At 29.0% G+C, this 15,833-nt stretch overlaps 1 protein-coding gene across 4 annotated transcripts in view; it reads right to left on the bottom strand.

The window, feature by feature from the left end:
• Positions 1-15,833, bottom strand: part of LOC100205549 (uncharacterized) — a 61,697-nt gene that overhangs the window by 30,163 nt on the left and 15,701 nt on the right. For all 4 annotated transcript variants that reach the window (XM_065788553.1, XM_065788552.1, XM_065788555.1 and 1 more), the window contains one exon: positions 15,099-15,808. In XM_065788553.1, the coding sequence (XP_065644625.1) occupies positions 15,099-15,808 (710 nt within the window). The remainder of the gene's footprint in view (positions 1-15,098; positions 15,809-15,833) is intronic.

The following is a 15,833-nucleotide window of genomic DNA, read 5'->3' on the forward strand; positions in this document are numbered from 1 at the left end:
TTTATTTTAAAGGTTTAGTAATTAAATTTTGTTGTTGTTGAAATACGGTTGTAAACAAATTCTTACCAAAGTTAAATCTATGGTAAGGACATATATAGTCGTTATCAGAAAGTGATATGCACCCTCCGTTTTTTATAAGAGACTTTTCCAAAGTCAGATCTTGTATCTTGAATAACCTTTTTTCATTGAAACGAGGATATGGCCCACACTTGACATCATTAACTTTGCAAACATTTTCAACAACAACCTCTTGCTCTGACATACTTTTTGCAACTAAGTGTTTTTTTTTTTAATTGCTTTTAGCATAAAATGCTCATTCTCGGTTATGAATAATTCAGAAGTAAATGTTCAATAAACATCAAGTTAAAAATGTTTACTGGAAAAAAATTTTTTTCAAGTCTACAATCGTATAAATGAAAAAAACAAACTGGAAAAAAACTTTTTTCAAGTCCACAATCGTATAAATGAAAAAAACAAACAAAACAGATTTAGCATCATTTTGACGTAAAGTTATTTCAACAATGTAATATTACCCCCTAAGTTTTTTTTTTGCATTAAAAAAATTGTAATAAGGAGTAATAGAAAATTTATAAATTCAATCTTGGGACCTTTCCCATTTCCCAAAATGTCTGATATTTGAACGCTAATTAAAACATTTTTTGACACTTTGATGACTCATAAGCTTTTTTGTAAACTATATCCTCTCAGTTTCTTTAGACCATTCAAATAACAATGAGATACTCTTTTAAAAAAGAATAAGATGAGTTGCGGGCACTTTTTATGCTCCGAGATAAATGCACTTAAAGTAGGCCTCAAATTCAAAAAGGTGTGATTTCAGATTATGATTTTTAGACAAAGGAAGGGTTGTCCTCAGGTTTTTTGATTTTTTTTTTGAAAGTTCTACCTATACTTCCATAATATGAAAAGAAACTTAGGGTGCAGTGGTCTCATTGCTTTTAATCTTAGTTTAAAAATCGTAAAACCCCAAAAGTGACTTTCCAAGTATTAAAAGGGCAAAAGTTTGACCGACCATAACTCAGGAACTAGAAATATTTAAAAAAAAAAAATTTACAGACTTCTTTTTAATATTACAAACAACGCAATATGTAAAATTGAGAATGATTGAAAGATATCACTTTTGAGCATTGCCTGGTTTTCTCAGAAAATGGCTCTTAAGTAACAACTGTAATCGGAATAATATGAATAAAATCATTTTTAAGTCAAATTACACATAAATAAAATAAAAATAAATTCACCTAAACAACCTTTCGCTAAAGACTTAATTTTTTGATGTTGTTGGTATTTATAGACGAAATGATGCTAAATGCAGTATTCTGCATATTGAAATTGATAAAATTTTTGGGACACGCTACTGCGCAACACCGATTTTTTTTTTTTTTTTTTGCTTGACTATTAAATAATGATTACAAGTGTTGTCTTGGTAACCTAATATTTTCTTATATATTAGGCCGGGTGAATAAAAACTAGCAACCGCTTTTACTCAGTAATTGGTCAGCTTTACGTGATTAAAAGCTTATAAAATTTTTTCAAAGTTTTTATTCATGTAAAGCTGAATAATTACTAAGTTAAAGCAATTGCTTATTTTTATTCACCCGGCCTATTGGAGTAGTAAGAAGCAACTGTTTTCTGCTATTTACTAATTTTTATAGGTACCAAAAATTGTAATAATGTTTTAACCAATCGTCTATTTATATTATAGAAAACTTTTCGGATGGTTTATCATAAAATATTTGATTGAAAAATGCTTTTAGCCAATCATTTAACGATTACGAGAACAATTGCATTAGTTGTTATAAAACATAAGAATTTTTTGTAAATACAAAAACATTCTTTTAAAGGTGAGTATATTAAATATTTAAGATTTAAATAGTGAACTTCACTAAATAAATTCTCGGCCTAAATTTAACACGTAAAAGTACATCATAAATATTTAAGGTTTTTAAAACACATAAAAGTATATCATAAATATTTAAAAGAGGATACACTAAAATTTAGTGGCATCACCCTGGATCCACCCCTGAAATATGTTTTCCTTGAATTAGTGATTTTGTTGAAGAATTTTTTTTAATGTTTTAAAATTCCAAGTTTATTAACATTATTCACAACTAAGTTTTATTTTTTATTTACTCAATACACAATGACTCACAATCTGTTTCATTCACAATAAGATTGTTACGTATAATATTATTTTATAAAAATGTGGTAAAAATACTTACGCCCCCACCTGCTTTAAATTCACGTGGTTGGTGAACTAATGTGTAATCAGTTAATTCAAATTCAAAGCTTTAAATTCACCGCATTTTACACCAAGTTTCCGTCAAACAGATAATTTTAAATTTTTAATTTAAATTTAAAACTAATTTTATTGGATAAAAAAATTTATCTAATAAAAGTTTAAAATTTTCAAATTTCAAATTCTAAAGTTTTTATGCAAAGCTCAAATGTTATTAAAAAAAGTGAAAAAGTGTTTTCATTTTGTCCTAGATAATGAAAAGATTCAGAAACTGAGTAGTATTTTTTTTTAACCACGTTTTTTTGTTGCGAATAAAATATTCCCATATTCAGGGATTATTTTATTCACAACAGGGCCATTACAATTTTTGCCGACTAAAAAAAAAGGTCAAAGTTGCTGACTAAATGAACGAAAAGTTCATTGATGGGGGGGGGTTAGGGTTACACTCCTTTGCGCCGGCTTTAATTTTATTTTTAAAACATAATTTAAAATATAAATAACATTGCGTTAAAATAAATTTTAAAGAGAATAATTTTTTCTTTTCATTTCTACATTTAAATGCATTTAAATGTAGAAATGAAAAGAAATACATTTAAATAATTTCTATTGTTTTTACCTGTACAAAAGATTTTAGAATTAAACCCTGCAAAGTTTGCGTAGCTGCACTGCTTTGCGTAACTGCAATGCTTTGCGTAGCTGCAATGCTTTACGTAGCAGCAATATTTTACGTAGCTGCAATGTTTTGCGTAGCCGCAATGTTTTGCGTGGCTGCAGTGTTTTGCGTAACTGCAATTCTTTGCCTCTCTGCTATGCTTTGCGTAGCTGCAATGTTTTGCATAGCTGCTATCCTTTGCGACATGTTTTTTAATTACCCAAATTTCATTTAATTTTTTTTAGTGTTTTTTTTTTAAACTATTCTTTATTTTCACGTATTCTAATTGTGTTAAGAAAATTAAATAGAGAATGAGTTTGAATAAACTAAGTATAAAAAATTTTAAATTTAAATTTGTAAGACCATATATTAATAAAATACAAATAAAAATTAGTTAAGTGTTTTAATAGAAAAAATTTTTTTTGATTAAACGGTATAAATTATTTGATTTTTTAAACTTTTATTTTTAAATTTACTCCATTATAAACAACAGAAAACGGTGTTTTTTATAATTTTATATATCTCAAACCCAATTTGACGAAGTGAGATTCTTTTCAAGCTCAAATGCCCACTCCAAACTATCAGAGAGTGTTTGCTTCTTATCAAGCAAGAATATATGGTAGTATTGTCAGCGGGCAAAGCCACCTTGGATGTAAGAATTTCTGGGAGATTGTCATAAAAATTAAAAAAGTTATGAGGCCGAGTATGAAACCTTGAGGAACCCCTGAAGTTACATGATATGAAGAAGAGTGTTGTTCATCAAAGACAACTTTTATACTACGATTGGAAAGAACGTATTCAATTGTCTTAAAGATGGTACCTGATACACCATAAGAAGAGAATATATAGAAAAGATCAGCATGTCAAACTTTATTAAAGGCTTTAGAAATATTGAGAGAAATAGCCTTAACCTCGCCACATCTATCTAATGTAAAATAAAACCTATCAGTTATTACTGTTAACAAATCAGCAGTAGAGCGAGAAAATCGAAATCCATATTGATGATTAGATAGAAAGTTATTAGATTCAAGATGAGAGATTAAGTGTTTGTTAACTAAAGACTCAAAAAACTTTGCTTGTGATTGAAAGAAGATAATGACGGCAGTTAGGCGAGTCGAATTGCTCTCCTAGATTTTTTTAAATAGGCATCACAAGCGCTGCTTTCCAGCAGGCTGGAAAATTAGACTCTGATAAGCATTAGCTAAATAGTTTTGAAAGTATAGACGACAGATTCGGAGAACACCTCTGCAAAACTATAACAGGTTGTCCGGATCGCAAGCTGTATAAGAGCCGAAGCAGAAAATCACTTTAGAATCAGAATCTGGAGTGATACGAATGTTAAGCAATGGATCAACCTGTTTGTCGACTATATCTGGTAGGATGTGATTTGTAGAATCAAGAGCTGAAATTGATGAAAAGTTCTTAGCAAACAATTCAGTTTTATTTTTAGGTGAGATAACGAAACCTGAACCATGCAAGAGATGATGAATAACAGATTTATCATAAATAACAGGTTTGTCCTTATTATAGACACTGTTAAAGATTCACCAGAAGTCTCTGGAGCCTAGTTTTTGAGATAAAATTAAGATTTTGTGACTTCAGAATAGCTTGCTTTGACGTTAAGTGAAACATTTTTATAATGGTTTCTAGCAGTAATAAACAGAAGTCTGTTTTCTGGAGAATTGTTTTATTAGATATGGTGACGATTGGAAATTGCAGCAGCACAATTTGAAGTTAATCATGGAGAAGAGTAAGGCTTGACTTGGAATTGTTGAGAGGGAATGAAAGACTCCATACCAGGCTGAATCCAAATATTTACATAAGAAGCACATTTGTCAGCAGAAAGACAAAAGATTTCCGCTATCACAAAGAAAATCACGAGAAGAGTCCCAGTCAGCTTTAAGGTAGTTATAAGAATTACAATAACAGGGGGATTCTGATGATGAAGAAGAATAAAATAATTGTTTTAAGACAAAAGACAAAAGATTTCCGCTATCACAAAGTAAATCACGAGAAGAGTCCCAGTCAGCTTTAAGGTAGTTATAAGAACTACAATAACAGGGGGATTCTGATGATGAAGAAGAATAAAATAATTGTTTTAAAGAGTTCAAACCATGATCAAAGGTGGAGAAACTGAGTACTGACTAGGATTAGAAACAAGTCGAGAAGGTAAATGATTTGGATTGTCTGGAAAGCGAGTTGGAAAGTTGACTATTTGTATTAAAGATTGAGAATGGCTAAAGTTGTAGTCATCCACTTTAAGGTATTTACAAGATAATAAGTTCTTAAATATCAACTTTTATGCTGGTTTACAGTGTAAAAAAATGTATATCACCTAATTTTTAGTTAAAGTTTTGACAACTTTAAATTAAACTTTTTTCATAAACATGCTAAAATGTCGATTAAACAGTTTGAATACAAACAAAAAAAATTTAAATTTTACACAGAAAATTAATTGTACTCATATTTAAGAGCCTCACTCACTCTTTACAATTTTTATAATTGTAAAGAATAACTAAAATTTGATTTTACAAGCACATGTGCTACCAGGGGTAGCGAACATGTGCAGCAAACATTTGCTACCAAGGGTAGAGAACATGTGCTATCAGGCGCAACAAACTTATGCTATCAGGGGTAGCCAAAACAACTTTAGTAAATTTTAAGTTTTGTACACACAAACTCATTACATTTTTACACATAAGAAAAAAAATTTGAGAATTTATTGTTTGTTTGTTTATTTTTGTGGAATTGAGTTGCAAACAAACAAAGTCTTAATTGACCTCTGATACATATACTAAAGCTCCGTTAAATTCTGGGATTTTTCCGGATGTACTTAAATTAGCAAAAGTAACTCATTATACAAATGTAATGATAGTTCTGACGTTACAAACTACAGACCTATATCAATACTTTTTGTATTTTCAAAACTCTTCGAACGAAAAATCTTTTAACTGAGCATGCAATTATTGAAATAGTAAATCAAATAACAAATGGTTTTGAAAATAATAAGTTTACTTTAGGAGTATTTCTTGATTTATCAAAAGCATTTCATCTGTGGATCATTGCATTCTCTTAGATAAATTAAGACATTACGTAATAATTAATAAAGCCTATTATTGCATTAAAAGGCTTACCAACTTAAAATAATATGTACATAATGTCCAATCTGGAGTATTAAATGTTTTATTTGGTGTTCCACAAGGATCGATTCTTTGGTCCATTCCTTTTTCTTATATATGTAAATGACTTCTGTAATGCATTCTTAAAACTGAATTCAGTCATGTTTGCAGATGACACGAATCTATTTCTCACTAACAATGATATCAAAAAATTATATGCGGACATGAATATAGAACTAAATAAAGTAAACAACTGGTTTAAGACTATTAATTTTTGCTTTATGCTGAGAAAACAAAGCATACACTATTTCATAAAAAAACACAAGAGGAAAATCTTCCTCTCAAGTTGCCTGTATGTATGTATGTATGTATGTATGTATGTATGTATGTATGTATGTATGTATGTATGTATGTATGTATGTATGTATGTATGTATGTATGTATGTATGTATGTATGTATGTATGTATGTATGTATGTATGTATGTATGTATGTATGTATGTATGTATGTATGTATGTATGTATGTATGTATGTATGGATGGATTTATATCCTAGCACAAAGATTAAATTATTAGGATACAAAAGCCATAGCAAACAACTTCTACCGAGTCAGCCACATAATTTACTTTGGAAAATCCCAAAGTTGGCCACTTATTACTCTTCGTCTAGGTTGCACGCAATAAACCACATTTTTTTAATATAAAAAGTTTACAGCATTTAAAAAAACTTCGATCTGTTGCAACTTATTGAACGCATGAAATTTATAATTACTATTTTATTTTTATTTTTTTCTTCCAGAAATTTCCAATAAATGTCTATTGTATGAATTTTGTGATCATCTAATATTGAATAAATCTTTAGCAGAGGCACTTGTGTGCCTCTACTGAAGATCAGTGAAACTGAAGATTAGTTCTAATCCAACCGATTCAAAAGAACACTATCCTATTGTTCCAGTCGGAGTATGATCTATGAGCTCTAGTTTCATTTGTTTTTCTTAAAAATCATCATTGGGAAATAAATTGTCGAGTCATATTTAGAGCTTAAGTGTTGTTGTTACACTCTTTTTACCTCTTACTACAAAAGTTCACTCCTTTTACCTCTTACTACAAAAGAAACACAACTTCTTTTTTTGCCACAAATTTAACAATTTTATCTATAGTCTGGTTGCCTGATTCATCATATTCAAAAGCTTGTTGAGGTTTGGTTGAAGTTGTCATAACAATTTCTATATTACAAGATCACAGAATGCGGTTTAACCAATAAACAAGATTTAAAAACAACTCTTATGGCTTTTTTAGTGAAAGGTTTGGATGTCTCTTCAAAAATCCATTTACAAAATCTTTTCTAACATAAATGTATTTATTAAATAAACTATGTTATACTTATGATTTACAGGAAGACGATTCGAAGAATATCGTTTATTAATAAACCGTTGAATATCCCTTATTGTAATATCGTTGAATATCCCTTTTCGATAATATCGTTGAATATCCCTTATTGATAATATCGTTGAATATCCCTTACGATAAACGGTAATTCACTGAACCTATCGTAATTTTTTTTTTCTTTTAAGTTTTATTTTAGGTACCCCAAGAACGGTCTTATCACAGAGCACCGCGGAAGAGGATTTGAAAGGAAGTTCAAGTTGTTTCAAGTTGTTTTTTAGTTGTTCTCATTGGTTGGTTTTTTTGATTAAGTATTCTTTCTACTAACTATCGACTTGCATATTTCTATTTTCATAATGAACTCCATACTTACATATTTTGCATTTCATTTTCCATAAATGTAAGAGTAAAATGATTTTTTTTCAACTAAATAAAATTTCTTGAATAGCTAAAGAATATATTTATATATATTAATACTGTATATACTTAAATATTGCTCAAAATTCTTTACAACTTAAAAAAAAAAAATTTTTTTAAGTTGTAAAATTGAACTATAAAAAAAAACTAGTTAAAACTCTAAACCATTTGATTTGATCCCATTTTTTTAATATATTCTGTAAATTTGCTTTTTAAATCTTTTCAAGATAAACTTATTAAAATCGTTTTTAGAAATAAAATTAAAAAAGATGTTTTTTAGAATAGGTAGAATTTGATATAAATTTTTATCTTCCTCACAGTTTTCCCTTAGTCAGTTGCTTGAACACACTGCTATGTATTTCCAAAGACATATTATCTATTTACACGTTCTTATGCTGTTTAATAAACAAGTTAATAAACTGCATAACTACATTTGAACAAAACTTCTTGTTTGAACCCAAGCTAAAAAGTTATATATTCCATGGTATTCAAGCAAGCAATTAGCTAGCGATATTTGAAACAAATAAGATAATGCTATAGCAACGTAAATTGCCTGCTAAACAAAATAGCAACTGGCTACCAACAACTAATGTGAATAAAGACAGCAAATTGGCCACAATTACCTAGCAAAAAGTTGCATTATTATATTACTTATTCATACTTATGCCACAATCTGTACATGTATTGTTATATCAATTATATGTTAATTTTTGAAAATTTCACAGGGTTTTTATACCCAGAAAAAAATTAGGCTATTGTTTTTGCTTATTATACACAATACAATTTTAAGTAATAATAAACTACCAGTTTTAAGTAATAATAATTTTTGGTCTAAAATTATTGCCAAAATAAATAGTAATAAAAAATTTAATGATTTATATAAATAGTAATATGATAATAACTATTTTTTAAGTTTGCACCAACTTACCACGTATAAACTTCTTCAAGAAGAGTGTTATTAAGTGGTAGGTTGGTAAAGAATAACTTCCACTCTTTTCAGAATAAACCAAATACTAAAATTTACCTTGGTGACTATACCCAGGTACCAAATGTTATTATACAACGTATCTATCTAACCGTCTCTTTTAAAAGCAGCATCGATAATAAAATACATCTGAGTAAACAAATGCACTAATGAAAGAAATAATTCACTAATAATAGAAAAATAAGTATTAGGGGAAAGGCGCCTATGATGGCATACTTAACTTTGAAGCTTCATTATTCAGTATCCTGAAGACCAATAATAAAAGTTTTGATATGGATACATTCTTTGTTACATCTAGAACAATAATTACCTTGGGAGTTTTTATCGGTTTTATTTTTTTTATAAGTTATTCTTATTGTAAAAAATAGCACAAGTATGCCATCATAGACAACCACTGCTCCTATGATGGCATAGGGGAGGATGGGGCTAGTTAGGATCGAGGGTAACTTAATGATTTCATTTAACCTTAGAGTCTTCCCTCAGAAAAGTCAGAAATTACTCGAAACCATCCTAATTTACCATTTCATGCTACACACCAGCATTGTAAAATTTTGCGCATGCGCATAGGATATATTGCGTTTTACGTATTTTTTTTTTACCAAAAAAAATGTTGGAGCATCGCTTTCTTTTAACTTTACTTAAAAATAAGTTTTTCTTATAAAAAAAAAAAGGTTTTCCTAACTCGTCAATATTTCAACATCCCCAACTCGTCAGTATGCCATCATGGGTAAAAGTCATCATTTTCATTAAAAAAAGCTGTGTCTGCTTTGTTTAAAAGATAAAATTAAAGTAACTATTCCACTAAATGCACAAAACTTGAATATAAAATGCATGAAAATTTCATTTCTGCACAGTTAATAGTAAAATCACAATCTTAAATATATGAAGGAAATAAAACTAGAACAGCACATCCCAAAATCGATTTTTGTTGATTATAAAAACAATATTTGTGCACAAGGGACGTTTTTTCACTAAAACTAATGTCAGTATAGTCATGTAGGTCTAATCATTTTTTTACCAAAATCAATTTTAATGGAAATATGACCGCTATGCCATCATAGGCGCCTTTCCCCTAAATAAAATTTGAAAACCTGAGAATTCTATTTTATTTTCAGTTAGCTACCTATGGCAGTTTTATATTTTGAATAATTTTGTAATATATTTTATAACATTTACCTGTTCTTGCATTTCCATTGCAGACTCATTTTCATCATCTTGATCATTACTTTTACCATCAGCATTATTAAGTTACGTCTGTTATTCAGCTACTTATTGACTGATTGCTTTCGTTGTTTTGAAATTTTTCAAAAGTTTTTCTATCGATTTTTTTTTAAATCTTTCTTTTTAATTTTTGGCATATCTTGAATATAAAAATATTCTTTTTTCTCAGATAAAACAAACCTTTTTATCGCCGCGTTTTTTATGCACTGCTTTCAAACATTGAAGGCAGTGCATAAAAAGCGGAACCCAATGTATTGCATAGAAAGCGGGCTCTTTTGTCTATATATACCAGATGAAACTTTTTATAGACGCTCTCAAGGCTTCTGATTCTGATTCCAGATTTAAATTGGAGAACGGAGAACTAAGTTGTCAATAGATCCATCAAATCCACTACCATTATAACCATGTTTGATATTAGTTTTCTTTACAAAAACGTATTTCTCATTTTTACAAGTGATCAATAACTTTACTAGTGGTGTTCATTTACTTACATTGTGCTCATAAATATGACATTTAGGTGGTTGAATTATTTTGATAATTTCCTCGAATTCGTTTCTAATAGGTTTTGACTAATGGCATCTTTGTATTATTGCATCTGTATATGAGGCTAACCATAAAATTAGTACTTTCTGAATTCATCTTCTCGTGATTCGAAAAACCTTTGAAGTCTTTTATCATCACAATAGCAACATGAGTATTTTTACCGTGGTCCGTAATTTAATTAAAAGTTTAGGTATTGCTCAATTAAAGTTTACATTGCATCCTTAATCAAGATAACCAAATAAGGCATTTACAGATAATCCGTTAATATTGATGTAATATGTATTGAGGTAATATTGATGACCTTGAGGTCAGAGGCTTTAACTAAATTAAGCAAAGTAAAGTTTAATTGTTTGAGTTGAAGAAAAGATTGTTTTGATTTTCTCTACATTCTGAACTCTGTCTAGTATCATAACTTTATTATTCCTTATGTACATCTGGTTCCTTGTTCCACATTTTCAAATTTGATGCTGATGGTTCAAACACGTTCATGACAATCTTTAGAGATCAGTATCCTTCATCAATACCAACACGTACAACAGAACTAAAAAAGTTTCTTTAAAAAACACACTTCAGTAACTAGCGTAGATAGGTAAATACATTAAAAATATATTTTTCAAAAAAAGCTTCTATCGCTCTTAAACTGACATTTTTTAATATAGTATAGAAGTTCTGCCGTATTCAAGATCTTTCACTATTTTTTTTTGGCAGATTTTTTTTTTAACGTATTTGAATTTGATCAAATGAAAGTGTGAAAAATACCAGAGCCCACTATTTGACAGCATTCTGAGTAAAATGAATTTCTTTCTTTAATGGAGTCAGTTTTCAGTTTCTTCGCAGTTCAGAAAGATTCATTTAAAGATTAAAGATAAATTTGCAACTTTTTGTACAGTCAATTATAAAATAATAGTTTTCATTATTTTTCTTAATTATTCCCCACATTCTAACTTGATGACAACCATTTACCTAGAAGGTCTCTACAATTTTACCCGTACCAGTACCTTTCTGTTTAAAACATGGATTTTTTTTTTGCATCTTTTACAAATACCAGTAATATGGATTTTTTTTGCATCTTTTACAAATACCCTTAAAATCTTCAACTGAAAATATCGAATAAAGAGCACTGCAAAAATATCGAAAGTTTATTCTTTGTTTAATAATTGTTTAAATAAAAATGGTTCTTACCAATTTGTCTCGAATGATGAGTCTAACACATCCTCAAAACGATGTTAACACATTGTTCTCTAAACTATTTTTACTTTATTTTTGTAGCTTTTTCTATTTGTCTTTGTGCATTACATGCTCTTATAGCTTCTCTGGCTTCTCTGTATTAAATAGTAAACAAATGAGAATTTTTAGATTAAAGAACTAAACTAGCTTGATCATTGATTCATTTTTATTGACATTTATAGGATAAGAACATGATAAAACTGGATCCGGATGATGAATGATGAGTCTAACACATCCTCAAAACTGGATCCTGAACTGGATGATGAATGATGAGTCTAACACATCCTCAAAACTAGATCCTGAACTGGATGATGAATGATGAGTCTAACACATCCTCAAAACTGGATCCGAATTATGAATGATGAGTCTAACACATCCTCAAAACTAGATCCTGAACTGGATGATGAATGATGAGTCTAACACATCCTCAAAACTAGATCCGAATGATGAATGATGAGTCTAACACATCCTCAAAACTGGATCCTGAACTGGATGATGAATGATGAGTCTAACACATCCTCAAAACTGCATCCGGGTTCTTTTTATTTTCTGGAAAAATGTTAACTTTCTTTGTTTATTCAATTTTACAGATCTTTTTTTTTTTGTTTTTGTATTAATATACTTTTTATTACTATTTTTAATAAAACTTTTAATAATTATAAAAATATTTAATAGTAATAAGTTTTGATTTGCTCCATTCGAACTGTTAAAAAAAATTTTTTTTTATTTTTTTATTGAAGAAATATCGATACATTATAAAAATAATAAAAAAATTTAAGAAAAACTCAGTTATAGAGCAGTTATAGAGCAGCGGTTAGAGAAACGGCTTCGAAATCAAATGATTTAAGGTTCAATGCTTTTTATGCAATATCAGTAAGGAAGGCAATTTGAACTCTATGATATTTGTTCCTCTGCGGTGTTCTGTGATAAAACCACTTGGTCATCTTGGAGCAGCTTAATAAATGAGGAAAAAAAATTAGGAAAAGATAGTTACCGTTCCTTAGGATTTTTCGGTCTGTTTTTTTAAGGGTTTTGGAGTTATTTTGCACAATCATTTCGCTATTAATTAATTGCATTGTGTTATATAAATTTAAATACGAATTTCAAATATCTAAAAAAAAAAATTTTTTCTTTTACTTTTAAAAAATTTTTTAAATTTTATTTTTTATATATAAATCAGTTTTTTTTTTAAGTGATTTTGAACTTTTTTTTATTGCTGATTTATTTTTGTTATTGTTGTTGATTTTTTTCATCTCAAAATAGAAGTTTAAGCTTACAAAATTAGTTTTTATTTGCAGCTTGGTTAAAAAACAGCCATTTAAAACTAGGTTAAAAAAACTACCATTTTGACTTAAAATTGTTACCAACAAGCTTGTTTTTAAAGTAGGGGAACCTGTTGTGCCTTTGACCACGTTGTACCTTTGGTCACTCTACTCAGTCGGCTTAACATTATTTTGATAGTGCATGACGACTCTTCTTACCGTAAAACATCATACTTGGGATAAATGGTATCGATCCACAAGTAATTATAAGTTTTGGCTCTTAAAAGTTAATATTTGTGTTAAACTTATTCTGATTTTAAAAATGTGATAAATTGTTGTTTGATTCATTTACGACATTATAAACTTTACCCAACATCATTTTTTTGTTATGGAAAAGTTTGGATGATTATGTCTGACCGTAAATGAGGATTAAGATAATAGTTGTTAAAGAAACCCATCTCGTGTACCTTTGACCAGACTAGGGTGTTGTACCTTTGACCGACAAAAACTAAAAAAAATATGTGACTTTATCTAAATAGTTATACTAACTGATTTTATTTAAAAAAATTAGTAATACTATTAGTAATACTGACATCGTCAAAGACTTGAGTATCGCGACTTCGATACACAAGTCTTTGCAAGATTGTAAGGATTGATTTTTCTAATTTTTTTTAGACAATTAGGACTGATTACAAAATAGTTAGATTTGTTTTTTTATAGCAAAAATTGGTCAAAGGTACAACAGGTTCCCCTAACTATTAATTATCGTTTGAAAAAATTAAAAATAACTATTTTTTTCAATAGTATTAGTAATATATATCAATAATAATTAATTATTGTTTCTATAATATGTGTCAATAAATAATTAATAGTATTAATTACTGTTTCTATAATATGTGTCAATAAAAAAAACGCTTTATTAAATAAAAAAGTAAACTGTAGCTAACTTACATTTGACACTATATGGCACTAAAAATTACAGGCAATTTAACGGCTACAATTACATTTAATTATCAATTGCAGCTAATTAACAGTTACAACAAATTTTTAATTATGGTTATTATTTTTATTTATTTGAATTTTCATGCTATATGTTTCTATACAATGTTCTCATATCCGAAGATATTGTTGGCTTAGCATAGAAAAAGCCACAAATAGTTAATAAGACTAATCCATAGTAGCGTCCGTTATTGACCAACATTTTTGCGTACTGAAGTACTACTCAAGCGCTGAGTTGGCGGTGGCAGGTTTTTTTATTTTCGAACATTTTCATTTTTGTTTGAACTTGCCCAGTGGGAAGCGATTACGATTATCGTTACGATTATAGCTAGCTATAATCGTAACGATAAAGACAGCGATTTAGCCACGATGATTGTTAGCTTTTTTTAAGTTAGCAGAAAGCTGTCGATATTTGTAAAGATAAAGACAGCTATTTGGCCACGAGGATTGCTAGCTTTTTTAAGTTAGCGAAAAGCTATCGATATTTGTAAAGATAAAGACAGCGATTTGGCTACGAGGACAGCTAGCTTAATAAGCTAAAGACCCACTGGGTATTGTAGCTAGCGCCGTATCGTAATAAAATCACTGTTTTAAAAATTTTGATATGTAGCTTTCAGCTATCAACCAGCTATAGTTTTGTAGATATTCTGTAGCTAGCTATAAAGCTACGATGTTTAGCTAGCGATACATTGCAACAAAATCCCAATGTTTTAAGTTCAAATATTCTCATAACTATAATAGACTAAAAATCACTAAAAATCGAACTTTTAAAGATGTTAAAGACATTAGAAAAAAAAATCGCTTGAAGATTGCTGTAAAGCTAGTCGTTAGCTCATTGCCCAAAAGTTTATTCACAACACAAGGTGTTTATTCACAACACAAGGTGTTTATTCACAACACAAGGTGTTTATTCACAACACAAGGTGTTTATTCTTAATAAGATTAAATTTGAGATTTTGTGTATTTTAAGCGAATTTATTATATATAATTATGTATATACAATAACAATTAATATAATATTTAAATTTAATTACCTGTTTTGTTAGGAATCTCATTACTTGGAAATTTTTACTCGGTAAACGAGATTGATAGGGCGGCGTTGTAGTTTTCCATATAACAATTGGAAATCTCAATGGATCTGTATTAAGTTCTATTAACATAATAATAAATTCATTAAACAAGTTTTTTAACTTGGACATAGGTAACGATTTTACAAGATGAAGTCCGAAATTGATAAGTAAAACGCTTTCTTTTTTTCTCATAAAAGAGCTCATTATAACATTTTTAATAAAATTTAAATGCAATGTTTCATTAAAATCTTGATCGTCAAACACCCAATCTTCTTTAAAACCGTGAGAATTTTCTTTTAAAGGATATACCCAATTGTATGTATAATTGCAAGTTAAAAATAAGTTTTGGCATAATGGCTTTATTTTAATGTAATCGTAAAGTCGCCTACCTAGTGAATCGCCATAAATCCATAAAGTCCCATTCCTCTTTCGCTTTGGAAAAAAAGTAGGCGAACTATTTTCATTATTTTGGGAAATAAAGCTTCCATTAAACCACATTCCACAATCAGCATTTATGACACATGGAAATAGATTCACTAATGTTTTACTTTTTTGAATATCGTGTAAGGTGTGTGTTTGAAAAGTTTCAAAATGCAAAATTTTTGTCTCTAGTATTTCACTAAACGCAGAGGGTTGCAGCCAACCTCTTTGTTGAGAAAGACCTTGATAAGTTCCTTGGAAATAAATAAGAAATGTTAT

Source organism: Hydra vulgaris, chromosome 01 (genome assembly GCF_038396675.1).
Source record: "Hydra vulgaris chromosome 01, alternate assembly HydraT2T_AEP".
NCBI lineage: Eukaryota > Metazoa > Cnidaria > Hydrozoa > Anthoathecata > Hydridae > Hydra > Hydra vulgaris.